This window comes from Lontra canadensis, unplaced genomic scaffold (genome assembly GCF_010015895.1).
Source record: "Lontra canadensis isolate GAN:19392208 unplaced genomic scaffold, GSC_riverotter_1.0 scaffold21, whole genome shotgun sequence".
Taxonomy (NCBI): domain Eukaryota; kingdom Metazoa; phylum Chordata; class Mammalia; order Carnivora; family Mustelidae; genus Lontra; species Lontra canadensis.
In genome coordinates, this window is record NW_022631015.1 from 10,505,713 (window position 1) to 10,532,052 (window position 26,340).

Below are 26,340 nucleotides of genomic sequence, written 5' to 3' on the forward strand. Positions count from 1 at the left end.
CATCTCTCCACCTACCTCCCTTCTGCCAACCACCAGTTATATTTCGGTGTCTGGGTTTTTGTTTCCTCCTTTCTTAAATTCAACATATGAGTGAAATCATAGGGTATTTGTTTCTCTGACTTATTTCATTTAGCATTGTACCCTCTAAGTCCATCCATATTGTTGCAAATGGCAGGATTTCTTTTGTGGTTGAGTAATACTCCAGTGTACATATATACCACACTTTCCTTATCCATTCGTCTATCAATGGGCACTTCATAGTGTTGCCGTTTAAGTAGGGCTTTAATTCCATAAGTAAAATCAAATAGTGTTTCTCCGATTTGTTTCACTTAGCATAATATCTTCAAAGTCCATTTTTGTCATTGTACATTATGGGATTTGCATTTTTAGGACCAAATGGTGTACCACATCTACTTTATCCGTTCACCTCTCAATAGACAAGTTGTTTCCATATCTTAGCTATTGTAAATAACACTGTAATAAACGTGAGGATACAGATATCTCTTCAACAGTGATTTGGCTCCCTTTGAATATATACCCAGAAGTGGAATTGCTGAGTCATCTGGTAGTTCTATGTAAAAATCTTTGAGGAACCTCCATACTAGCTGTTTAACCTTCCAGTCGCTTTACAATTTACATTTCCATTAATAGTGCCCCAGGATTTTCTTTGTTTCCACATCCTTACCAAGACTTGTACTCCTTTGTCTTTTTGATAGGAATTCTAACAGGTATGAAGTAATATCTCATTGTGGTTTTGATTTTTATCTCCCTGATTAGTGGTGCTGAGCACCTTTGCATGTATATATTAGCCATGTAATTATCTTCTTTAGGAAAATTTTCTCTTCAGATCCCCTGCATATATTTAAATTGGGTTCCTTTGTTTTTTGCTATTGAGTTATTTAATCCCTTACCAGAGTATGAGTTGCAAATACTTCCATCCTTTTGGTAGGTTGCATTCTTATTTTAATTGTTTATTTTGCTGTGTAGGTTTTTAGTGTGATGTAGTCCCAGTTTTTAAATTTTACTTTGGTTGCTTTTGGTGTTAAATACAAAATTGTTGCCAAGACCAATGTCAAACTTCTACCCTGCCTACCACCCCCCCACCCCCGCCCGCCCAGGAGACTTCTGGTTTCAAGTCTTATGTTTAAGTCTTTAATCCATTTGAATTCTGAGTATTGTAGAAGAGGAGTCCCATTGAAGTCTTTTGCCTGTGGTTATCCAATTTCCCTGCATCACTTATTGAAGAGACTACTTCCCCTTCAAGTGTTCCTGGCTCTCTTGTCAAGTATTAATTGACCAAATATGTCAGAATTACCTCAGGCAATATTCTTTGTTCTGAAAACTGTTGTATGTTAATATGGCCACTACTGCTTTCTTTTTCTTAGTTTAAGTATAGCATATCTTTTCCTGCTATCTTACTTTCAACCTTTTTGGGTTTATATATTTAAGGTGTTTATTATAGGCAGCATTGGGTTTTGCTTTGCTATTTATCTCAATATGATAGTCTCTGTTCTTTATTGGGATATTTAGACCATTTATATTTTATATGATATGGTTGCATTTATATCTATCATACTAACTTGCTATTTGTTTTCTATTTGTCATGGCCATATTTTTGTTTCACTTTTCCTCTTTCTGATGTGTTTTGGATAAATGGAAAATATTTTATGGCTCCATTTTTATCTCCTTTGTTTATTTGGTATCACTTTTTTTTTTTTTTTAGTGGTTTATGATCTATAAACCTACCACCCTTAACCTTCAGATAAACCTATCAGTTTACACATAAGCCTTTAAGCACAACTCAAGGTTTTTGCTACTTTTATCATACAATTTACTTTTACACACGTTATAAACCTAGTAAGTGCTGTTTAAAATAATTATAATTTTAAAACACTTTAAAATGAGAACTTATATTTTAGCACATATTTACCATTTCTACAGCCCTTCATTCCTTTGTACAGATAAAAATTTTCATCTAGTATCATTTTCCTTTGCTGGGAAGACTTTAATATTCTTGGGCAGATCTCTTGGTGATTCTTAGAACTATTACATGTTTGATACTGAGTATAGAATTTCTAGGCTAACAGTTTTTTATTTCAGTAACTTAAAGGTCTTTATTGTCTTCTCACTTGATCCTTTTTGGTGAGAAGTCTGTTATAATTCTTATATTTGTTCCCTTATATGCAAGGTGCCTTTTTTTTTTTTCCCCCTGAATGGTTTTCAGACTTTGTCTTTATTAATGATTTTAAGCAATTTGATTGGGACATGATTTGCTGTAGGGTTTTTTTCCCCCAATGTTTCTTGAGCTTAGGGGTTAAGCTTCTTGGATATTAGTTTATAGATTTTCATTAAATGTAGAAAATTTCAGAATTCCCTGGGTGTCTCAGTTGTTTGTGTCTGCCTTTGGCTGAGGTCATGATCCTAGGGTCTTGGGATCAGGCCCCCACATTGGGCTCCCTGTTCAACAGGGAGCCTACTTTTCCCTCTCCCTCTGCCACTCCCCTGGCTTGTGTGTGCATGTACTCTAATAAAATAATTTTTAAATTAAAAAATTTTTTCAGTCAGTATTTCTTTAACGGTTTAGCCTTTTTTCGTGTCCTTCAAGTTCTCCAATTTTATATGTATATATTTATATACATATAATTTATATATAAATATATACATATAAAATATAAATTAAATTGTATTTAAATATATTTATATACATATATTAATACATACATAAAATACATACATACATATAAATATATATATGCATATATATATGTATATAAGGCTTTATCACACAGCTTACTGATGAATTGATTTTTTTCTTGTTTTAGTTTTTATTGCCATATCTTCAAGTTTACTAATCTTTTCTATAGTATTCAACTGTTCTTTTTTTTTTTTTTTTAAAGATTTTATTTATTTATTTGACAGAGATTACAAGTAGGCAGAGAGGCAGGCAGAGAGAGAGAGGAGGAAGCAGGCTCCCTGCTGAGCAGAGAGCCCGATGTGGGGCTCGATCCCAGGACTCTGAGATCATGACCTGAGCCAAAGGCAGAGGCTTTAACCCACTGAGCCACCCAGGCGCCTCAGTATTCAACTGTTCTTAATCCTATTCGGTCTACTTGTCATCTCAGACATTGTTTTTCACCACTAGAAGTTATTTTTGAGGGTTTTATCTTTAATACCTCTACTTAATATCTTCAAGCTATCCTCAACCTTCTTCACTTCACTTCTAATGTAGTCATTTAATGTAGTGCTTTTAATATACTTGTCTGCTGGTATATCTCTTGTGACATTTTTAAAGCTGATCTCAGTCGATTGATTTTTTTTCTTCTCATAATGCATTGTTTTCCTGCTTTTTAGCCTGCATAGTAATTTTTGATGATAGAATTCATGAGTTTCTACCTGGTTGGTAATAGGATATTTGTGTATTCTAATAAATTCCTTGTACTTTATTCTGGGATGTGGCTTAGTTACTTTAGGGCCAAGTGATCCTTTTGAGGTTTGCTTTTAAGCCTTGTTAGGTGAGAGTAAAGTAGCCTTTAATTTAGGAATAATTTTTCCCCAATCCCTGATTCAATATTTTTGTGGATACTGTACCTATGAATGCTCCATGAATTAGTTTTCTCCGTGATTAATAAAAACACAAACTATTCCCAGTCTTTTGAATTCTGGGGATTATCTGTCTCTCTCCTTGAAATGGTTCTTTTTCCAGCTTCAAGCAGCATTATATGCATGATTGGTGTTTGTATTAGTCAGGGTTCTCCAGGAAAATGGAACCAGTATGATAAATACATAAGAAGCAGAATTATTATGAGGAATTGACTCACATGATTGTGAAAGTTGAGAATTCCCACATCTGCCACCTACAAGCTGGAGGCCCGGGGAATTCAATGATGTGATTGCGATTACAAGTCCAAAGGAGGCCTGAGAACCATGTAAATGGTGTCGATTCCAGGCCAAAGTCATGAGAAGACCAATATCTCAGCTTAAGCATAAGGGAGGAAGCAAAAGGGGTAATGTTTTCTCTCCCACCTTTCTGTTCAGGTCCTCCGTGAATTGGATAAGGCCCACCCATGTCAGGGAAAACATTCTGAATCCACGGATTCAAATGCCAGTCCCCTCCAGAATCATCCTCATGGACATACCTAGACCTATTTAATCTGGGCACCTCTTCACTCCAGTCAAGCTGACACATGAACTTAGCGATCCCAGTACTCCACTCAAGACTTAACACTCCTTTGCAGATCTCGAACACACACCCTCTATAGCTCTGTTCTCTCGGGTTCTCTTTCCTGCAGACTCTTACCACATATGTCTCTCCTCTGCATAGGGACATTGTTAAGTTTTGCCTGTTTCTTCTCCCTGCATGGCAGCCCAGGGATTCTCTCCAAGCAGTGTGGTGAAGCAATTGTAGTGCTCCCTTCACTTGTTTACTCTTTCTTAGTGGTCACTATCTTGCGTTGCTTGATGTACGGCATCTGAAAAAACATTGTATGTTCTATCTGCTTTTGTAGTTGCTTCAGGCAAGCAGATAAATCCAAATCAAATTCCCATACTACGTACGGAAAAGTGAATTGTGAGTAAAGGGAAAGAGTAGTATGAGCAAGGGACGGGAGGTAGCAGAAGCTCACTCCTAATGGGGTATAAGATGTGTCTTTTAACATTACACATTTCTAGTGATTACTTATAATTCTCTTACCAGAAAATTCTTTTTATAGGTGGTTAGCCCAGTGACCTGTAATACTAGGATTTATTAGTCCCATTGATGTGCAGAATTATTTTTTTTCCTGAAAATGTTTAGGGTCACCTGTTTATGGGATCTGTGCTAGGAATATGGATACTCAAGACAAAATAGTTTTCTTAAGGACCTTGCAGATCTATAGTTAAGCAGACACAGTCACACTTGTAGGAAAGTGAATATTATGTCGATGTGCTCAGAGCAACAGCAAATTTAGAGAGTCAACAAACTTGTGGAGAAGATGGCTGAGATGATTCTTCAATGATGTTACTCTTCTATAATAAAGGGGGAGAGATGAGGACATCCAGGAAGGGAGAAAGGTATGCCCAAAGTGTGAGTGTGCAGAACCCTGTCAGGGAACTGGGAGGAAGTGTGTTCTCTGAGCCACAGAATTCAGTCCAGGGAGTGTTAAGAATTGAATGAACCCTGGGAGGTAAACAGAGGTCAGGTCCTGAAACCCGTGTGCAGAGCACTAAGGAGTTTGTAATTTATCTGAAAAGGAATGAAAGCTTTGGAAAACATTAAGCATGGGGTAGTCATCTTGTAATTTGAGATTACTCATCTGTGAGAGCTAATGCTTCTCAAGTTGTTGGACTGAGACCCTCAGAAATGCATAAATCATGACTCAGTACACATTCTCGGACATACCCATAAATGTGTATTTGAAACCAGTTTCACAGTAATATATTACTATGTACACTAATTTCTTTAAAAACTAACGTAAGATCTAATCTATTACATTAAAGGTTGCTCACTAAACTTATTTTACCAATGGGTCATGACTTACAGTTTTGAAAAACTAGCTTAAAATTCCTAATATAGGCAGTAAATTGGAGAGGTTTGGAGATAGAGCAAAAGGCAGGAAAGCTGAATAATGACCATAGAAGTTATCCCAGCAAGAGATAATGGTAATTCTATTCAGGAGCTTCTGGAAGAAGGATGGATTCACTGGCAGCTAGGGTAGATATTGTGCAGTAAGGGAAGAGGTGGAGACCATGTAAACAGCTAAGGTTCTTACTTGGCTAACTGAATAATTGGGAAACACAGGAAAGTTTAGGTTTCAGGAAGATGTGTTAGTGTTAAATGGAGGTGCTAGGCTATGTTAACCATGGTTGAGGGCTTAAGGGAAAGATCTAGATTAGAGATAGAAACTCAAATGACATAGTATCTGGATGTCTTAGGCATTATCCTCATTTCTCTTAATTTGATAATTATTCCTTTTAAAGTGTAGTCCTTACTACTGAACCCTGTTTTTTTAAGCATGGTCTGGTTAAAGCAATTGGTTATTACATTTTTGGCTTTGTTTCTGCCATTCTATTTATGCCAATTAAAATTGTACTATATAAGATATTTACAATAACATCTCTGCTTTTTCTTCCCCTTGTGTATTTGTATTCTCATTCTGCCATTTTTCCTACCAGCTTTCTTTCAGGCTCTTATTCACTGAGTATGATGGCTGAGCCTTTTAGAATTCCAAATACTGATAGGTCCTTATTTCATTCAAATTTAATTGCTTTGCCACTTGACTTTCCCGTCTATTTAGATGACTTCTTTTGGTTTTCCTCAAAGTGATATATGAGTTGTTGCACTTACTAACCTTAATGAATCATTTTCCTTTTTCCTCTATTTTTTTTTTAATTTTGAAGAATGACTAATTACATTTTAGTAGTTACATGTAGCATGCAATATGGTACTAAAATTTATGTTTTGGAATTGGATTTGTATTCAAATCCTGACTTTACCACTTACTAAGTTGGCCAGGTTACTTAACACTTGTGAATTCAGTTCTCTTACCCATAAAGTGAAATGATTAAATAAGAGGCTTCATATACTTAGCATAGTGTCTGGATTTTAGTAAGTATTCAGTGAATGGTAGCTTATATTTAAGGGAAATAAACACGGTAAGATCATGTCTTTAGAAGCCAGACAAAATAAGCACATTCAAATTTCACCTAGCTCTACCACTTCTAGCTAGGTAACTTTTGAGCAAGGTACTTTTCCTCTCCTTGCTTCAACTGCCTCATCTGCAAAACATTGATAATACCTATGTCCTGGGGTTGTGAACAATTAAAAGAATTAAGACCTGTGAAGGGCTAAGAAAAATGTCTGGTATTTATGGAGCAATCAATAAATATAGCTATTATTGTTACTATTATTAACACAGAGTCTGCTCATTACTGTGTACCCTCTTCTGAAGGTTTCCTCTGATGACTAGGGTCAGCCACATTTTTACTGATAAGTGTTTAGTGACTTCCAGTTTTCAGATGAGGTCACTGAACAGTGAAGCAGGTGAGATAGGCTGTACCTTCTGAATGTATACTGGGAGATATTTAGAATATCAAATTCAAAGTTGACCATTCAGAATACAAGATTTTTTTTCTTTTTAACCAAAAGATTTATAATTGAAAACAAAAATATTTATCCTACTGATTGTTACACTTGGGGGAAGGAAGGCTCCCCATGGCTCAAGGAAAGTGCTTAGTGAACATGGGATTTTAAAAGCAGAGGACCCTTTCTTCAGAAAAATCCAGGCAAAGCAGTTATGAGATGACAATCAGTGCCCTTAGGTGTAGACATTTACTCTCTCCGGCTTCAACACAAAGAACTTTCTGTGGGAAGGTTAGAAGTTTTAGGTTACGTGGTCAGCCAGGAGCTATGGCTGCTGCTAGTTCATCATTGATGTGACGAGAAGTACAGTGTTTACATCCTTCATAGACAAGATAATACTAAGTTTAGGTTCTGCAGTATCACCTGACTTATGTAAAAAGTTTCAGGTAGTTTTGTGTATTGCAGCTCATTTAAAAATAATCTTGTAAACATAGGGCATTACTCCTTTTTTGTATTGTCTATCTGGTTTTAGTACCAGGGTAATTCTTGCTTTGCCAAATGAATTTAGACTCTTTCATTCTTTTATTTTTGGGAATAGTTTGAGAAAAATCAGCATTATCTGAACTTTAAATGTTGGTAGAATTCATCTGTGAAGCCATCTGGTCCCAGATTTTTGTTTATTGGGAGTTTTTTTATTACTGATTTAATTTCATTGCTAGTAATTAGTCTGTTCAAATTTTCAATTTCTTCCTGATTCAGTTTTAGGTTACATGTTTTTAGAAAATTTTCCATTGTCCAATTTGTTGGCATATGATTTTACATAATATTCTAATTCTGTGTATTTTTTTTTTAAACAGACTTCTATTTGAGGATTTATGTTCAAATTCTGGCTATGTGACTCACTTGCTGAGTGATCTTGTTTATTATTTTAATTTAAAGATTTTTTATTAAGAGCATGAGTGAGAGAAGGAGGGTGAGTGGGGAGAAGGGAAGAGGGAAAAGCAAACTCCCTGCTGAGCAGGGAACCCACCAAAGGGCTCTATCCCAGAGATCATGACCAGAGCCAAGGGCAGATACTTAACCAACTGAGCCACCCAAGTGCCCCAAACCTTTGTATTTCTGTGGTGGTATTTCTTCATTTCTGATTTTTTGAGTTTTGTTTTATTTTTGAGTCTGGGCTAAAGGTTGATCAATTTTGTTGGTCTTTTCGAAGAATCCGCTCCTGGTTTCATTAACTTGTGCTCTTGGAGGTTTTTTCTCTCTTTATTTCATTTAATCTTATTTCTTTCCTTCTATTGGTTTGGGCTTTGTTGTTGTTTTACTAGCTCCTTTAGGTGTGAGGTTAGATTAAGGTTTTTTTCTTGCTTTTTGAGGTAGGCCTGTATTGCTATAATCTTCACTCTTGGGCAGCTTTTCCTGTGTCCCAAAGATTTAGGACTACTGTGTTTTCATTTGTCTCCATGTATTTCTTGATTTCCTTTGGTTTCTCAGTTGATGCATTTGTTATTTACTGGCTTATTATTGAACCTCCATGTAGTAGCATTCTTTCCAGATTTTTTCTTCATATTGATTTCTAATTTCCTATTATTGCAGTGGGAAAAGATATATACTATGATTTCAACCTTTTTGAATTTGTTGTGACTTGTGGCCTAATATGTGATCTATTATGGAGAATGTACTATGGGCACTTGAAAAGGTATAGTCCATGGTTTTAGGATAGAATGTTCTGAATATATCTGTTAGATTGATCTGCTCCCATGTGTCATTGAAAGCTATTTCCTTGTGTTCTTTCTGTCTGGATAATCTATCCTTTAATGTTAGTGGTGTGTTAAAGTCCCCTACTGTTACTGAATTATGATAGCTATCTTTATGTCTGATATAGTTGCTTTACGTGTTTGGATGTTCCTGTGTTGGGTGGATAAATATTTACAATTGTTAGATCTTCCTGCTGGACTGTTCCCTTTATCAAGTAATGTCCTTTTTTGTTTCCTGCGATAGCCTGTTTTACACTCTGTTTTTACCTAAAATGAGTATTGCTACCTCAGCTTTGTTTTCACTTCCATATGCATAATGTTTTTCCATCCCTTCACTTTCATTTGCAAGTGTCTGTAGGTCTGGACTGAGTCTTTTATATGCAACATATGAATGATCTTGTTTTATCCATTCAGTTACCTTATGTCTTTTTATTGAAGCATTTAGTCCATTTATATTTGAAGTAATTGATAATTATGTACTTATTGACATTTTGTTACTTATGGATGTTTTATAGTTCTTCCTTCTCTTCCCTTGTGGTTTGATGGCTTTGAATGATATGCTTAGATTCCTTTCTCTTTATTTTTAGTATTTTTTTAAGATTTTATTTTATTTGACAGCGAGAGTGAAGCAGAAGGAGTGGGGGAGGGAGAGACAGGCTTCCTGCTGAGTGGGGAGTCCAATGCAGGGCTCAATCCCAGGACCCTGGGATCATGACTTGAGCTGAAGGCAGATGCTTAACAACTGAGCCACCCTGGTGCCCCTATTTTTAGTATTTCTATGACAGGTTTTTGATTTGTAGTTACCATTAGGTTTATATAGAACATCCTGTGTTAATAGTAGTCTATATTAAGTTAGTAGCTACTTAAGTTTAATTGTGTTACATTAGTCACTGTATAATACATCGTTGGTTTTTGATGTATTGTTCCCTGATTCATTGTTTGTGAACCCATTGCTAACCCATTCTAAAAGTACTAAATTTTTATTCCCTCCCCATTAAAAAAAAAAAAAACAAAAACTTATTTGAAAGGGGGAGGAGGGGCAGAGGGTGAGAATCTTCAAGTAGTCTCCCCACTGAGCATAAAGCCCATCATGGGGCTTGATCTCACAACCCATGAAATCACGACCTGAATGAAAGCCAAGAGTTGGACGTTGAACCAACTGAGCCACCCAGGTGCCCCTATGCCTTCCCTATTTTATGTATATGATGTCATACTTAACATGATTTTGTTTTGTGAATTCTTCGATTAAAAAAATCTTTTACGATTTTATTTAGGGATGCCTGGGTGCCTCAGTTAAGCGTTTGATTCTTGTTTTTGGCTCCAGTTTTGATCTCAGGATCCTGGGATCAAGCCCCGCATAGGGCTCTGTGCTCACTGGGAATTCTGCTTGATGTTTTCTCCTTCTCCCTGCCCCTCCTCTCTTTCTTTCTCTAAAATAAATAAAACATTAAATAAAAAAAGGTTTTATTTGACAGAGAACAAGCAGGGGGGAGCAGCAGGCAGAGGGAGAAGCAGACTCCCCACAGAGCTTGATGCCAGGATCCTGGGGGATCATGACCTGAGCCGAAGGTAGATGTTTAACCAGCTAAGCCACCCAGGTGCCCCTTGACCAATTTCTACAAGTGTAATTAACATTACTGCTTTTGTGCTTAACCTCTGTACTGGTTTTATAAGTGAGTAACTTGCTTTTATTATTTTTCATTTACTTGTGAAAAATTTCCCTTTCCTAATTTACTTCTGATTATGGCCTTTTCTTTCCACTCAGAAAAATTCCCTTCACTGTTTCTGGTAAGGCTTGGTTAGTGGTGATGAGATCCTTAACTTTTATTTGGGAAACTATTTATCTTTCCTATTCTGAATGATAAACTAGCTGAATAGAGTATTCTTGGCTGCAGGTTTTCTCCTTCCAGCACTTTGAACCTGTGCCACTTTTCTCTGGCCTGCAAAGTTTCTGCTGAAAAATCAGCTGATAGCTTTATGGCAATTCCTTTTTATGTAACTGTTTTCTTTTTCTCTTGCTGCTTCTAAAATTCTGTGACTACTTTTTGTCATTTTAATTAGTATGGCTTGGTGTGGGCCTCCTTGGGTTGATTTTTGTTGGTGTTTCTCTGTGCCTCTTAGCGATCTAGAGGTCTGTTTCCTTCCCCAAATCAGGCAAATTTTCAGCTATGATTTGTTCAAAGAAATTTTCTGCTCCTCTCTCTTCTCCTTTTGAGATCCCTATAATGCAACTGTTATTTAGCTTAATGATGTTTGAGTGCCCTTAATTTTTTTTCATTTTTTTTCTTTTTATTGTTCAGCTTGGTTGCTTTCCATTACTGTCTTCCAGCTCACTGATCTGTTCTTCTGCTATATGTCCACTATTCAATCTATTGCATTTTAATTTCAGTTGAGTTCATCTTTGATTGGTTCCTTTTATATTTTTCTTTGTTGGGTTTCATTGCGATCCTCCAATCTTTTCTCAAGTCCAATGTCTCTATGACCACTACTTGAAGCATATTGCTTACCTGTTACATTTTGTTCTTTTGCTGTGATTTTTGTCCTGTTCTTTCATTTGTGACATACTCATTTCAACTACCTTTCTGTTTCTATGTGTTAGGAGAGTCAGCTATGTCTCCTGCTCTTGAAAGTAGTGACCTTTGAAGAGGAGTTCTTATAGTGCAGTATCTTCTGTTTACTAGAACCAGACCCTTTTGGATGTGTTGTGTGTGCCCTTCTACGGTTGCTGAGCCATGCTTACCTTCAATCAGCTACAATGGCTCACATTGCCTATTTTGTGTAGTTCTTGGTTCCTCTGCTGCTAAGGGACCAGTGTTGGGTTTACAGTTGGCTCACACTAGATATCTCCCTCCAACCATCTGCTGGGCCTGCAGTTACACTGAACTGGAGAGCATCCTCCCTGTGTTGTCCCATAAGAGGCTTTTTTTGGTGGGCAGGGTCTGCAGTCGGACCAAGTGTCTGCACCCAGCCCACTGCTGGGACTGCAGTAAAACTGGTGTGTATTGTTATCTTCCTATTTTCCCCAGAGCAGGAGTCCCTTTAGAGTGGCATTGGTCACTTTTGGGGCTGCTTGCACTATGAGATGCATCACACACTGTTTTTGAGGTACTCCTGCTAAAGGGAATGTGGGTTGGCTGGGGTGGATAGATCCATAGGAGAATGTCGGGGTGGGGTCCATGATGTTAGCAAGTTAGATGCCTACAGGTGCTGGGTATCTAGGCTGGGGAGGAGGGAGAGGAAAATAGTACCAACCAGCACTTTTGTTCTTACAGAAGTTCCCTAAAGGTCCTTGCTCCTCTAGCACCTGTTCTGAGATTAGTAAATCTTCCTGAATAGCTCAGGTGCAAACTGGTGCTTCTATACTGTATCTTGGAGGGGTTGTTTGTTATAGCAGATCTTTAATGGTGGGGACTCTATTTCCTATCATACCCCCTCCCCAGCCTTTCCAGAGCCATGCCCACGGATTTTTTAGAGTACCCAGAATTAAATGCCCCTAATAGGAAAAACTCAGAGGTAACCCCAACTGGTTTTCACGGCCAAGTGTTATGAGGATTCTCCTTCCCTGTGTAGGTCCCCCATGCCTGGTGTGGGGTGTTCTTCTCTTCCTTCTCCATCCTTGTATCTTTGGGAGTTTGCTTCCTGATATTCCCAATATGTTCCTCTCATGGTTGATATGGCCTCCTATTATTAACCATGGACAGTCTGTTCTGCCATTCTTTGGGTCCCTTTCTGGGTTTGTTGCCCTGATGTGGCTGTTATCTAGGTGTTATCTACATGGAATGAAGTGAACTTAGGGTCATCCTATTCCACCATCTTTCCCTGCATTTTGTCTCCATGAACTTATTAGTTTCATTAAAATCCATTGGTCTGTCTTGCAATTTGAGTCCATCTTTTACAAATGAATGATTTTGGGACATCATTCATTAGTTGATTATAAAATTTTAGTTGAGTTACACAGCTTTTAAAAATGTTGATGCAATGGGGCACCTGGGTGGCTCAGTGGGTTAAGCCTCTGCCTTTGGCTCAGGTCATGATCCCAGGGTTCTGGGATCGAGCCCCGCATGGGAGCCTGCTTCCCCCCTCTCTCTCTGCCTGCCTCTCTGCCTACTTGTGATCTCTGTCAAATAAATAAAATCTTTTTAAAAATGTTGATGCATTTTATTATCTAAGATTAAAAAATCACATTAGTATCACCATAAATTTCATCAGAAATGCCTTAAGTATTGGGAAGTATTGTGTTGACAGATCTAAATTTTTCAAATACGGGTTTTTCGCTGAAAAGCTTGAATTTTATTCTTGGCAAAATAGATTGTCAGTTATGTTAGGCTCACTTCATTTGTTTTTGAGAAAATCTCTGCTATCACCTGTTAGTTATTCTTTCACCTACAGTGTTTCACAGAGAAAAAAATTGCTAGTCCATCTCATGACTCAAATGCTCACAGAAGTCCTTTTCCTTGAGACAACCTCTGTACTTATGTGTGTCACAAAAGTGCTCCGTGTCTATCCCATTTAATCCCACAGAATATAAAAAGACACATACTCAAGGGTTGAGATTTAATGAAGGTAATAATTTTTACTGATTTCCCAAGGTATTCTTTTTTTTTTTTTTAAGATTTTATTTATTTGTCAGAGAGAGGGAGAGAGAGCGAGCACAGGCAGACAGAATGACAGGCAGAGGCAGTGGGAGAAGCAGGCTCCCCGCTGAGCAAGGAGCCCGATGTGGGACTCGATCCCAGGACGCTGGGACCATGACCTGAACCGAAGGCAGCTGCTCAACCAACTGAGCCACCCAGGCGTCCCCCCAAGGTATTCTTAAAAAGAATAGAATCTTCTGTAAAAATAAGAGCGTAGAAGAAGATAACATCTTTATTTCTTTACAAACCAAAATGCAACTTCCTAGCCCGTTCTGAGCATATATGTGCAAATACCAACTATGGCATCTGGTTAAGAATTTGGGTCCCCAGGTAAAAGTACTTGGGTTCAAATCTTTGCTTTATGTGTAACCTTGGACACAGTACTAATCCCTCTAGGCCTCTGTGTCTTCATCTGTAATGTTTGATAATAGCAGAATCCCTCTCCTAGGGTTGTTTAAAAAAAAAAAAAACAAAAAACAAAAAAAAAAAACAAAACCATAATGGGATCACACCCATGAAGTGTTATAAGTTTTCTGTGAAATTTGCCAGGTAGGTGAAAATTCTCTTTCCTGTAAATGCTCCCTGATTCTTTCAATTTGTTTTATTTTTATTAAAAATATAAACCGTCATACCACATTGTTCTACAAATACTGAATCACCCTTGCATACCAGAAATAAACTCTGCTTGGTTGTAGTGTATGATTTTGTAAATGTATTGTTAGATTTGGTTTGCTAATACTTTGTTGAGGATTTTTGTATCTATATTCATATATAGTTCTTTTTTTCAGGTGTCCTTACTGGGTTTTGGTATAAAGGTGACACTGGCATCATAGAATGAATTTGGAAATTTTCCCTCCTCATCCATTTGTTGGAATAATTGAATAGGAATTAACTCCTCTTTAAATGTTTGGTAGACTTTGCCTGTGAAGCTGTTTGGTTCTGGACTTTTTTGGGGAAAGGGAGAGTTTTTTGACTCCTGATTCAATTTCATTGCTGGTGATTGGTCTGTTCTAATTTTGTTGCTTCCTGCTTTAATTTTGGGACTGTGTTAGGAATTTATCCATTTCTCCTAGATTGTCCAATTTGTTGGCATATAGTCTTTCATGCTATTCCCTTATACAGTGTTATTTCTGAGGAGTTTGTTGTTGTTTCTCCTCTCTCGTTAGTAATTTTATTTGGGTCCTTTTTCTAAGTCTTGCTAGAGGTTTATCAATTTTATTGATCTTTTCAAAGAACCAGCTTCTGGTTTCATAGATCTGTTGGTTTTTGTTTTTAGATTCTTTATCACTTATTTCTGCTATAGTCTTTAGTATTTTCTTTTGCTGGGTTTGGGTTTTGTTCTTTTTCTACCTCCTTTAAGTGTAAGGTTGGGTCATTTATTTGAGACTTTTTTTGCTTCTTGATGTAGGCCTGTATTGCCAAACTTTCCTCTTAGAACCACTTTTGCTGCATTCTACAAATTTTGGTGTTCCCATTTTTTTCACTTGTTTTCATGTATGTAACTGTCTTCTCTTGCTTCTTTAAAATGTCTTTATCACTACTTTTTGGCATTCTAATTACTTTGTGTCTTGGTGTGGACCTCCTTGGGTTGAATTTTTAGGGGTATCTCTGTGGCTCTTGGGTCTGGATATCTTTTTCCTTCCCCAGATTAGGGAAGTTTTCAAGTTGATCTCTTTAAATTTTCTGCCCCCTTTTTTCTCTTCTGGTACTCCTATAATATGAATGTTACTATTTTAATGGAGTCATTGAGTTCCCTAAGTCTATTCTTGTTTTGCATAATTCTTCTTTCATTTAGCTTAATTACTTTCCAGTACTCCTCTAGGTTATTTTTTTTTTTTTGGATTTTATCTATTTATTTGACACTCAGAGATCACAAGTAGGCAGAGAGGCAGGCAGAGAGAAAGGAGGAAGCAGGCTCCCCACTGAGCAGAGAGCACGATGCGGGGCTCGATCCCAGGAACCTGGGATCGTGACCTGAGCCGAAGGCAGAGGCTTTAACCCACTGAGCCACTCAGGCGCCCCTACTCTTCTAGGTTATTAATTCATCCTTCTACTTCATCTAGACTGTTACTTATTCCATCAACTGTATTTTTAAAATTTCCTGTATTGAGTTCTTCATCTGATTTTTTTCTAATCTCTGTATTAGGGGGTTTACTGATGTTCTCCACCTTTTTTTCCTCAAGTCTGGTGATATGATCATTACTTTAAATTCTCTATCAGGGATATTATATCTGCTTTGCTTTGGTCTCTTGCTGTGGTTTTATCCTGTTTTCATTTGGAAGTTTCTCTGTCCTAATTTTGTCTGGCTTTCTGTGTCTGTTTCTATGTGTTAGGAAATTCAGCTACTTTTGTTTTTAATAATAGTCTTATGAAGAAGAGGTTCTGTGATGACCTGTGATACAGTGTCCCCTGTTCCCTAGGGACCAACACTTCAGGGAGTATCTCCTGTGTGTTTTGTGTATGCTCCGATTTTGAGTCTTGGCCTCTTTTACCTTCAGTCCAGTTGTCTGTAGAAACTTTCTGCCTATTATGGGCAGCAAGGTGTATGGTGGTCTGCTTGCAAAACGAGATCTGCCTCTGCCACTGCTGGAACTGAGTTCCTACAAGATGTGGGAGTCAGGAGATGTGGTGTTGGCATTGTTTCTATTGGCCCTCTATGGAAGAGGGTCTGTAGTGCCAGGACTGAGGCAAGAGTGACTGGGAAGGGCTGATCCGTTGCAGTGCATGGGGTGGGAGTACAGGGAGTTTGGTACATGCAAGTCAGGTAAGGAGTGTCAGGGCTGCTTAGGTGGCCATTGCTTATGTTGGGGCATGGGAGGGAGAAATGACTTATGCCAGCTCCCTTGTTCCTTAAGGGGGTCCCCTTGTGATTCCTGTCCCTCTAGGCCACTCTCTGAGATGAGCAAAACACCCTCCCATCAGTCCCCAGCATTATTCAAACTCCTAGTTCTATGCTGTATATGCACAGGCTGTTTCTCCTGCTGTCTCTTTGAGAATGGGGACTCTACTTCCCAAATCCAACCCTGCCAATTTTTAAAATTCCAAGCTTTAAGTCCTGCTGGTTTTAAAAACTTTAAAATGTATAGCAAATATTAGAGGTTTGTCCTACCTGTTCATGGGCTCTGCACTGTGAAAGTCTAGTTTCTGACCTTCTCTGCAACAGTGGCCCAATCTCCCCTGTGGCTGGCCATTGCTTCATTACCAGACCTTCTCTTTGCCTTTCCTCCCTTCTTTCATGTGACCTCTTCCCTGTCTTAGTGTGGTTTGTGCTGTCATTCTTCAAGTGGTTTATTTTGGAAGGGGGGGTTATTTATGATGACATGGGTGTTATCTACTTGTATCCATGGGACCAAGTGAGTTTAGGGTTTTCCTACTCTGCCATCTTCCCAGCCAACTCCCCAAACTGATGGTTACCAGAGAAGAGATGGGTATGGGGATAGGGAAAATTGGAGACAAGGATTAAAGAGTACTTCTATCAAAAATATATTATGATTAAAAAACAAATGATGCTATATAGAGAAAGGCCTATGGATTCCACACACAAAAAATACTAGACCTGGTAAATGAATTCAGTAAAGTCACAGGATACAAAATCAATGTGTGGAAGTCTGTTGCATTTCTTTACAATAATGATGAAGCTGCATAAAGTGAAATTAAGAAAACCCATTGACAGTTGTACCAAAAACAATACAATATTGGAGAACCTGGATGGCTCAGCCCATTAAGTGTCTGCCTTTGGCTCAGGTCCTGGGATTGAGCCCTGCATTAGGCTTCCTGCTCAGTGGGGACACTTATTCTCCCTTCCCACAGCTCATGCTCTCTCTCAAATCTTTAAAAAAAAAAAAAACAAAACAATAAAATATTTAGGAATAAACTTAACCAAAGATGTGAAAAATCTGCATTCTGAATCTATAAATACTCTGAATCTATAAATCATTGGCAAAAGAAATTCAAAATGATGCAAAGAAATGGAAGGCCATTCCATGCTTATGGGTTAGAAGAACAAATATTGTTAAAATGTCTATATTGCCCAAAGTAATCTATAGCTTTAATTCAATTCCTATCAAAATATCAATAGCATTTTTCACTGAACTAGCACAATCCTAAAATTGGTATGGAATCACCAAGACCATGAATAGCCAAAGCAATCTTTTTTTTTTTTTAAGATTTTGTTTATTTATTTGACAGATCACAAGTAGGCAGAGAGGCAGGCAGAGGGAGAGGGAGAAGCAGGCTCCCTGCTGAGCAGAGAGCCTGACACGGGGCTCGATCCCAGGACCCTGGGATGATGACCCAAGCGGAAGGCAGAGGCTTTAACCCACTGAGCCACCCAGGCACCCCCAAAGCAATCTTAAACAAAAATGGAGGTAACACAATTCCAGATTTGATTTCTGCTTTGTAATATAAACTGAAAACCGTATGGTACTGGCATAAAGATAGACACAACTTAGTGGAATAGAACAACACCCAGAAGTAAACCCACAGTTACATGGTCAATTAATCTTTGATGAAGGAGAAATGAATATACAATGGGAAAAATTCAGCAAATGCTGAGAAACTGGATGGGCAGCCACATGAAAAAGAATGAAACTGGATCACTTTCACCATACACAAAAACCAAATTCAAAGTGGATTTGAGACCTGAATGTGAGACCTGAGACTGTAAAAATCCTAGAAGAGCGCACAGATAATAGCAACATTTTTTCCTAGATATCTCTGGAGACAAGGGAAATAAAAGCAAAAATAAACTATGGGGATGGTAGCAAAATAAAAAGCTGCACAGTGAAGGAAAGCAATGAAACTAAAAAACCTGTGGAATGGGAGAAGATATTTGCAAATGACCTATCTGAACCAATTAGTATCCAAAATATATGAAGAACTGATAAAAACTCAACACCTAGGAAGCAAATAATCCAATGAAAAATGGGCAGAAGGCATGAACAGACAGTTCTCCAAAGAAGACCTCCATATTGCCAATAGACACATGAAAAGATGGTCAACATCGCTCCTCATCAGGGAAATGCAGATCAAAACCACAATGAGATATAACCTCCCATCTTTCAGAATGGCTAAAATCAAGAACACAAGACCAACAATTGCTGGCAAGGATGTGGAGCAAAAGGAATCCCCTTGCACTGTTTGTGGGAATGCAAATTGGTGCAGTCATTGTGGAAAACAGTATGGAGGGGACTGAAAATACTAAAAATAGTGCTACTCTATTATCCAGCAATCTCACTATTGGGTATTTAATTAAAAAATATAAAAACACTAATTCAAAGGGATATATGCACCCCTGTGTTTATGGCAGCATTATTTACAATAACCAAACTGAGAGCAGCCCAAGTATCCACCAATTGTGAACTAATTTTTTAACATATACTTATGTTTTTCAGAATTTTAAAATACACAACCTAAAACTTAACCATTTGTAAGTGTACATTTCAGTAGCATTCTGTACATTTACATTATCGTGCAATCATCCCCACTAGTTAATCCACAGAACCCTTTCATCTTGCAAAACAAACTCTTTACCAATTGTTTTGTAAACACAGTAGTTGACATACTATTGTCAACTATTGATATACAACATTAATTTTAGATTTATAAACTCATGATTCAATTATCCACATTACAAAATGGTCACCATGTGTTCTTACCATCTGTCACCATATGAAATCATTACAACATTATTGACTATATTTCCTGTCCGGTATATTTCATTCCCATGATTGATTTTTATAACTGGGAGGTTGTACCCTTTAATCTCCTTTACCTATTTTGCCCCCATCCCCAGCTTCCCAAGACTACCACCAGTTTGTTGCTGTATTCAAGAGTCTTTTGTTTTTCTAGATTTCACATGTCAGTGAAATCATACAGTATTTCTCTGATTTTATTTCACTTAGCAGAATACCCTCTGAGTCCATCTGTATTGTCACAAATGCCAAGATTCCATCATTTTATAGCCGGGTAATACTCCATTGCAGGTATATATAATATACCACATCATCTGTATCCTTTTGTCTATCAGTGGACATTTAGGTTGCTTCCATATCTTGGCTATTGTAAGATGATGAACCTATATCTTTCAAATTAGTGTTTTTGTTTTATTCAGGTAAATACCAGGAAGTGAAATTGCTGGATTGTATGGTATTTCTGTTTTACTTTTTTGAGGAAACTCCATACTGTTTCCATAGTGGCTGCAACAGTTTTACATTCCCACCTTTTCTGCACATCCTCACCAACACTTGTTATTTCTTGTTTGATCCTAGGCACTCGGCCACTGTGAGATGATCTCATTGTGGTTCTGATTTGCATTTCCTTGATTATTAGTGATGGTCATCCAGATGTTGCCTTTGGGAAAATGTCTATTCAGGTCCTCCACCTATTTAATAATTATTTCTGTTTGGTGTTGACTTATAGGAGTTCTTTATATGTTTTATTAACTCCCTACCAGATAAATCACTTGCATACACCTTCTCTCATTAAGTAGGTTGTCTTTTCCTTTTGTTGATGGTTTTCTTTGCTGTGCAAAAGCTTTTTATTTTGGTATTGTCCCAACATTTTGTTTTTGCTTTTGTTTTCCCTTCCCTTGATCTGAGACAGATCAAGAAAAATACTGTTACAGTCAGTATCCAAGAGTTTACTGCCTATGTTTCCTTCTAGGGTTTTTATGGTCTCAGGTCTTCTATTTAGGTCTTTATTCCATTTGAGTTTCTTTTTGTGTATGATGTAAGAAAGTGGTGAAGTTTTAATATTTTGAGTGTAGCTGTCCAGGTTTCTCAACGCCATTTATTGAAGAGATTGACTTTTCCCCATAATATGTTCTTCTCTCCTTTATTGTAGATTAATTGATGATCTAAGTTTGGGTTTATTTCTGGACTGTCTGTTCTATTGATCTATGTGTCCATTTGTGTACCAGTACCATACTATTTTTATTACAGCTTTGTAGTATAGTTTGAAATCTGGGAATATGATATTTCCATTTTTCTTATTTCTCAAGATTGCTTTCGCTATTTGGGGTCTTTTGTATTTCCAAACAAATTTTAAGATTAATCTAGTTAAAAATACTATGGTATTTTGGTGGAGGTCATATTGAATTTGTTGATTGCTTTGGATAGTATGGACATTTTAACAATATTATTCCAACCCATGAGCACAGTATGACTTTCCATTTATTTGTGTCATCTTTATTTATCTTTCACTAGTGTTATATAATTTTCAGAGTACAGGTTTTTCCCTTCTTTGGTTAAATTTATTTTGGTGCAATTGTGTATAGGTTGTTTTAATAATGTCCCTGCTAGTTCATTATTAATGTATAAAATTGCATTAGATTTCTGTATATTTTGTGTCTGCAACTTTACTGAATTCATTTATTACAAGAGTTTTATCATTCTAATAGTCTTTACAGTCTATGTATAGTAACATGTTACTGCAGATAGTGACAGTTTTACTTTCTTATGAATTTGTATTTATTTCTTGTCTAATTGCTTCAGCTAGGTCTTCCCATACTACGTTGAATAAAAGTGGTGACAATAGACATCCTTATTTTTGTCTTGCTTCTGATCTTCATACTCTAAGCTTTCAGCCTTTCACCATTGAGTTTTATGTTAGCTGTGGGTTTATGTATAGCCTTTATAATGCTGAACTATGTTCCCTTTAAACTTTGAGAGTTTTTGTTTATCATGAATGGCTGTAGAATTTCTGTCAAATCCTTTTTCTGCATTTTTTGAAATGGTCATATTACTTTTATCCTTCATTTGGTTAATGTGGTTGATTTATGGATATTGAACCATCTTTACATCCCTGAAATAACACTTGATTGTGGTAAATGATCCTTTTTATGCATTGAATTCAGTTTGCTGATTTTTCTTTGAGCATTTTTGCATCTATGTTCATCAGGGATATTGATCTTTTTTTTTTTTTTTTTCTTTTTGTAATGTAACTCTGTACCCATTACACTATAGTTCCCTAAGTCCCCCTTCCTCATCCCCTGGTAACTACCAATTTATTTTCTGTCTCTGAATTTGACTACTACATGTATACCATATAAATGAAATCCTACAGTATTTGTCCTTTTGTGTCTGGCTTATTTCACTTAGTGTAATGTCCTCAAGATTCACTCATGCTGTAACTTTTATTAGAATTTCCTTTCTTTTTAAGATTAATATTCCATTGTGTGTATATATCACATTTTGTTTATCCATTTGCCCTTTGATGGATACTTGGATTGCTTCCATCTTGGAGCTATTATGAATAATGCTGCTATGAACATGGGTGTTTTAGTATCTGTTTGAATTCCTACTTTCAATTCTTTTGCATATATCCAGAAGTGAAATTGATGTATCATACTGTATCATATGGTAGTCCAGTTTTAAGTTTTTGGGAAACTGCCATGCTGTTCTCCATAGCAACTGCATTTTACATTTCTACCAATAGTGCACAAGGGTGAGAATTTCTCCACATCCTTTCCAAGACTTTTGAGAATAGCCATGCTGATGCATGTAAGGTGGTAGCTGATTGGGGTTTTGAATTGCATTTCCCTAGTAATTAATAATGCTGAGATTCTTTTCTTGTTTGTTAGCCATTTGCATATCTTCCTTGGAGAAATATCTATTTAATTTCTTATTGTTGAGTTGTAGGAGTTTTTTTTGTATAATTCAGATATCAACTATCAAATATGTGATTTGTAAATAGTTTATTCCATTCTGTGGGTTATTTTTTACTTCATTGGTTATATCTTTTGATGAACAGAAGTTTTTAATTTGATAAAGTGTAATTTATCTATTTTTTTTTCTTTTACTATGTTGTTGGTGTCCTATTCAAGAAACCTCTGCCAGCCAAGTTTAATGTCATGAAAGTTTTTCTTTTTTCCTCCTAGGAATTGTATTGTTTCAATGCTTACATTTTGGATTTTGATATATTTTGAGTTTATTTTTGTATTGGTGTAAGGTAAAGTCTAACTTCATTCTTTTACATTTGAATTTCCAGATTTCTTAATACCATTTGTTGAAGAAATTTTTCTTTCCCCTATTGAATGGTTTTGGCATTTTTGTATATCATTTGATCACACATGAGAAGGTTTATCTCTGTCTACTCTCCTCTATTATTGGTCTGTGTGTCCGTCTTTATGGCAACAAAACACTATTTTGACTGTGATTTTGTAGTAAGTTTTAAAATCACGAAGTGTGGGATCTTCAGCTGTGTTCTTGTTTTTCAAGATTGTTTGGCATTTCTAAGTCCCTTGGGCTATCCTATGACTATTAGGATGGGTTCTCATCTTTCTGAAAAAAATTGGGATTTTTATAGAGATTGTATTGAATTTGTAGATTGCTTTGTGTAGTATTGACATCTTAATATTGTCAATCCATGAATGTGGGCTTTCTTCCCATTTTTCACCTGTTTGAGTATATGCCTAAGTAATGTATTATTTTTTATTCTATTGTAAATGAAATTGTTGTCTTAATTTCCTTGGCAGATTGTCCTTTGGTGTATAGAAACACAACGGACTTTCGTGTTTTCATTTTGTATCCTGCAGCTTTGTTGCAAATAATTATTAAAGGACTAATAAGTAAATTTAACAAAATTGAAGGATTCAAGATTGAGATGCAAAAATCAAGTTTCTTTCTATATGCTAGCAACAATCAAATTTTTTTGAAAAGCAACACCATTTAAAAAATATGAAATATGGCATATGTAAGGATTAATTTGGCAAAAGATTTGTAAGACTTTTACACTGAAAAGTACAGGGTATTGCTGAGATCTATTAAGCAAGATCTAAATAAATGGAGAGACCTACTGTGTTCAGGGGATGGCAGACTCAATCAGTAATGGCAAGATGACAGTTCTTCTCAGATTGATGTATAAGCTTAATACAAACCCAAATCAAATTCCAGCAGAGATGTTGTTTTGTTTTTAGAAATTGGCAAGGTATTTCTAGATTTTAGGTAGGAATTTAAAGGACCTGTACCAAAAAGAACTACAAAATGGCTAATACACTATATGTTTCAAGACTTAGTGTATAAAACTACAGTAATCAAGAGAGCATGTTGCTGCCATACAGGTAGATAAATAAGTACAACAGATCAAGCAGTCTTCCTATGCATATAGAGACAGTTGTCATGTGACAAAAATGCAAAGACAGTTCAGTGGAGAAAATCATTTTTTCCAATAAATGGTGTTGGAACCATGGACTCCCCATATCAATTACCTGAAGTCTTTACATTCCACCACGTTAAAAAAAAACAAAACAAAACAAAAAAAAAAAACTAAAAATGGATTCAAATGTAAAAGCCCATTTGAAAGAGAGAATAAGGAAAAAATCTTTGTGACCTTCCATGAGGCAAAAGTGTTTTAGATATAACTCCAAAGTATAGCCCATAAGAAAACTGATAAATTGAACTTAATCAAAATTAAAAACTCTAGTTTAAAAAAAAAAAACCAAAACACTCTTAAGAGAATTAAGGGGCCAGCCACACACTTGAATAAAGTATTTGGGGTTTTTTTTGTTTGTTTGTTTTTAAAGATTTTATTTATTAGCGAGGGAGTGAGTGGGAGGGAGAGAGAAAGAATCTGAAGCAGACTCCACACTGAGCACAGAGCCCGACCCAGGGCTTGACCCCATGGCCACAAGATCATGACTTGAGCTAAAACCAAGCATCAGGTGCTTAACCAACTGATCCACCCTGGTGCCCCAAAGAAAATATTTATAAAGCATGTATTTGATAAAGTACTTGTACACCAAATATATTAAGTACTCTCAAAATTCAATAACAAAGATACAACCCAATTAAAATATAGACAAAAGGTTTGAACAACTACTTCAAGAAAGATCTAGAGTTGGTAGGTAAGTACTTGTTCAACATCATTAGCTATTACAGAAATATAAATGAAAATTAGGAAATACTACCATACATGTAGCAGAGAGGCTAAAATGAGAAAAACAAACTATACCAGTGTTGGTGAAGATATGGAGGAATGTTATATCCTACTGGTGGTTTTTTAAGGTAAATATGCACGTATCTTAGGGCCTAGCTGTTCCAATCCTAGCTGTCTACCCAAGAGAAGTGACAGCATATGTCCACATAAGTGAATATTTATAGAAGCTTTATTTGTAGTTATCTCAAACTAGAAACAACCTAAGTGTCCATTAGTAGATGAGTGCAAAAACAGATTTTGTTCTATCCATGTGATGGAATACTACTCAAAAATAAAAAGGAATAAACATATATATATATATAACATGAATGAGTCTCCAAATGAAAGAAGCCAGACAAAGTGTACATGTTGCATGATTCCATTCATATAAAGTACTAGAAAATGCAAACTAATTTATAGAGACAGAGTAGATCAAGGGTTGCCCCGAAATATGGGTGCATTAGTTTTTTCATTTGTTTTTTTCATTATGACAACACTTAACCTGAGTTCTACTATCTTAGACATTTTTAAGGGCAGAACATGGTATTGTTAACTGTAGGCACAATGTTAAACAGTGGATCTCGCAAACTTATCTTGCATCTTGCAAAACTTTATACCTGTTGAACAACAGCTCTGTATTTCTCTCTCCAGCACCTTTCACTCACCTTTCCATTCCATTTCTCTTGTTTGATTATTTTAGATACCTCCTATAAACAGAATCCTGCTGTATTTGTCCATTTGCAACTGACTTATTTCATGAATTAAAATATTTTCCAAGTTTATCCATGTTATTGCATACTTCAGGATTTCCTTTTAAAGGTTGAGGAGTATTCATATATATATTATATACACCACATTTTCTCCATTTAGCCACTGATGGATATTTAGATGGTTTCCGTAACTTAACTATTGTAAACAATGCTTCTTTTGGATATATACCCAGAAGTGGGATGCTGGATAACATGATAGTTCTATTTTTAATTTTTTTTTGAGGAATTTGTTTTTCATAGTGCCTATACCATTTTATATTCCTACAAATAATGTGTAAGTGTTCCAGTTTCTCCACATTTTCACCAACACTTGTTACCTTTTTTTTTTTTTTTTTTTTTAATGATATCATACCATATATCCAGTAAGGAGTTAATGTCCGGAATACTTGAGGAACTCCCAAAACTTAATAGCCAAAAATCAGCCCAATTTAAAAAGTGGGCAAAGAAATTAAATATTTATCTGAAGACCTACAAATGGCCAACAGGTATATGAAAAATTGCTCAATATTCACTAGTTATTGGGAAAAGTGTTCTTGTTAAATTCCTCTTTTGATTCTAAGGAAAAGCCAGGCAGAAAATACCACTCTGTAACCCCTTCCTGCTTCCATATAGCTTTAACATGGCCCTCCTGTTCTTTGTATGCCTGACAGAGAAGGGCTCCACAAGTTTGTTTGTTTTTTTTTTTTTTTCCAATAATGTTGTTCTCTGGCAGAGAATCTATGGAAATGGATTCCAAGAGAAGTCTGTCTGCAGGACACTGTAGACAGATCAGAGTGCCACTGTCCTCCAAATCACAGACAAAGGGCACAGAATGGAGGGGGCCAAAAAAAAAAAAAAAGTGAGGCCTGGGCGATGAGGGAGGAAGACAGTGGTGCTGGTGCAGCTCTGTTCATTTGACCTATTTTGTTTTAGGGGCGAATCTGCTTCTGAGGGTGGAAGAAAGCAGGAAACAGGGACGCAGGTAATGGAATAACCTTTCTTGTTTTAAGGCAGTACTTTGTAAATTTCAGTTACTTGCCTGCCATCTTGAAAACTGGTCACCATTCTGGTCTTTATTATCTCTAATTACATGTAAAAGTTATTATGAAATTATTTCACTTTTAAATGGAAAATTGATTCTTTATTAAAAAAAGATTAGCAGAAGTGTTAAAGATCACCCATTATCTGGGATTTATCCTGAATAGAACCAGAAGTGTTCATGAGTTGAAAAG

General features: G+C 36.5%; 1 protein-coding gene across 1 annotated transcript in view; it reads left to right on the forward strand.

Annotated features, from left to right (window-relative positions):
• Positions 1-26,340, forward strand: part of SYCP2L (synaptonemal complex protein 2 like) — a 94,795-nt gene that overhangs the window by 44,994 nt on the left and 23,461 nt on the right. Inside the window, exon 20 of the mRNA XM_032861422.1 lies at positions 26,042-26,090. Within this exon, the coding sequence (XP_032717313.1) occupies positions 26,042-26,090 (49 nt within the window). The remainder of the gene's footprint in view (positions 1-26,041; positions 26,091-26,340) is intronic.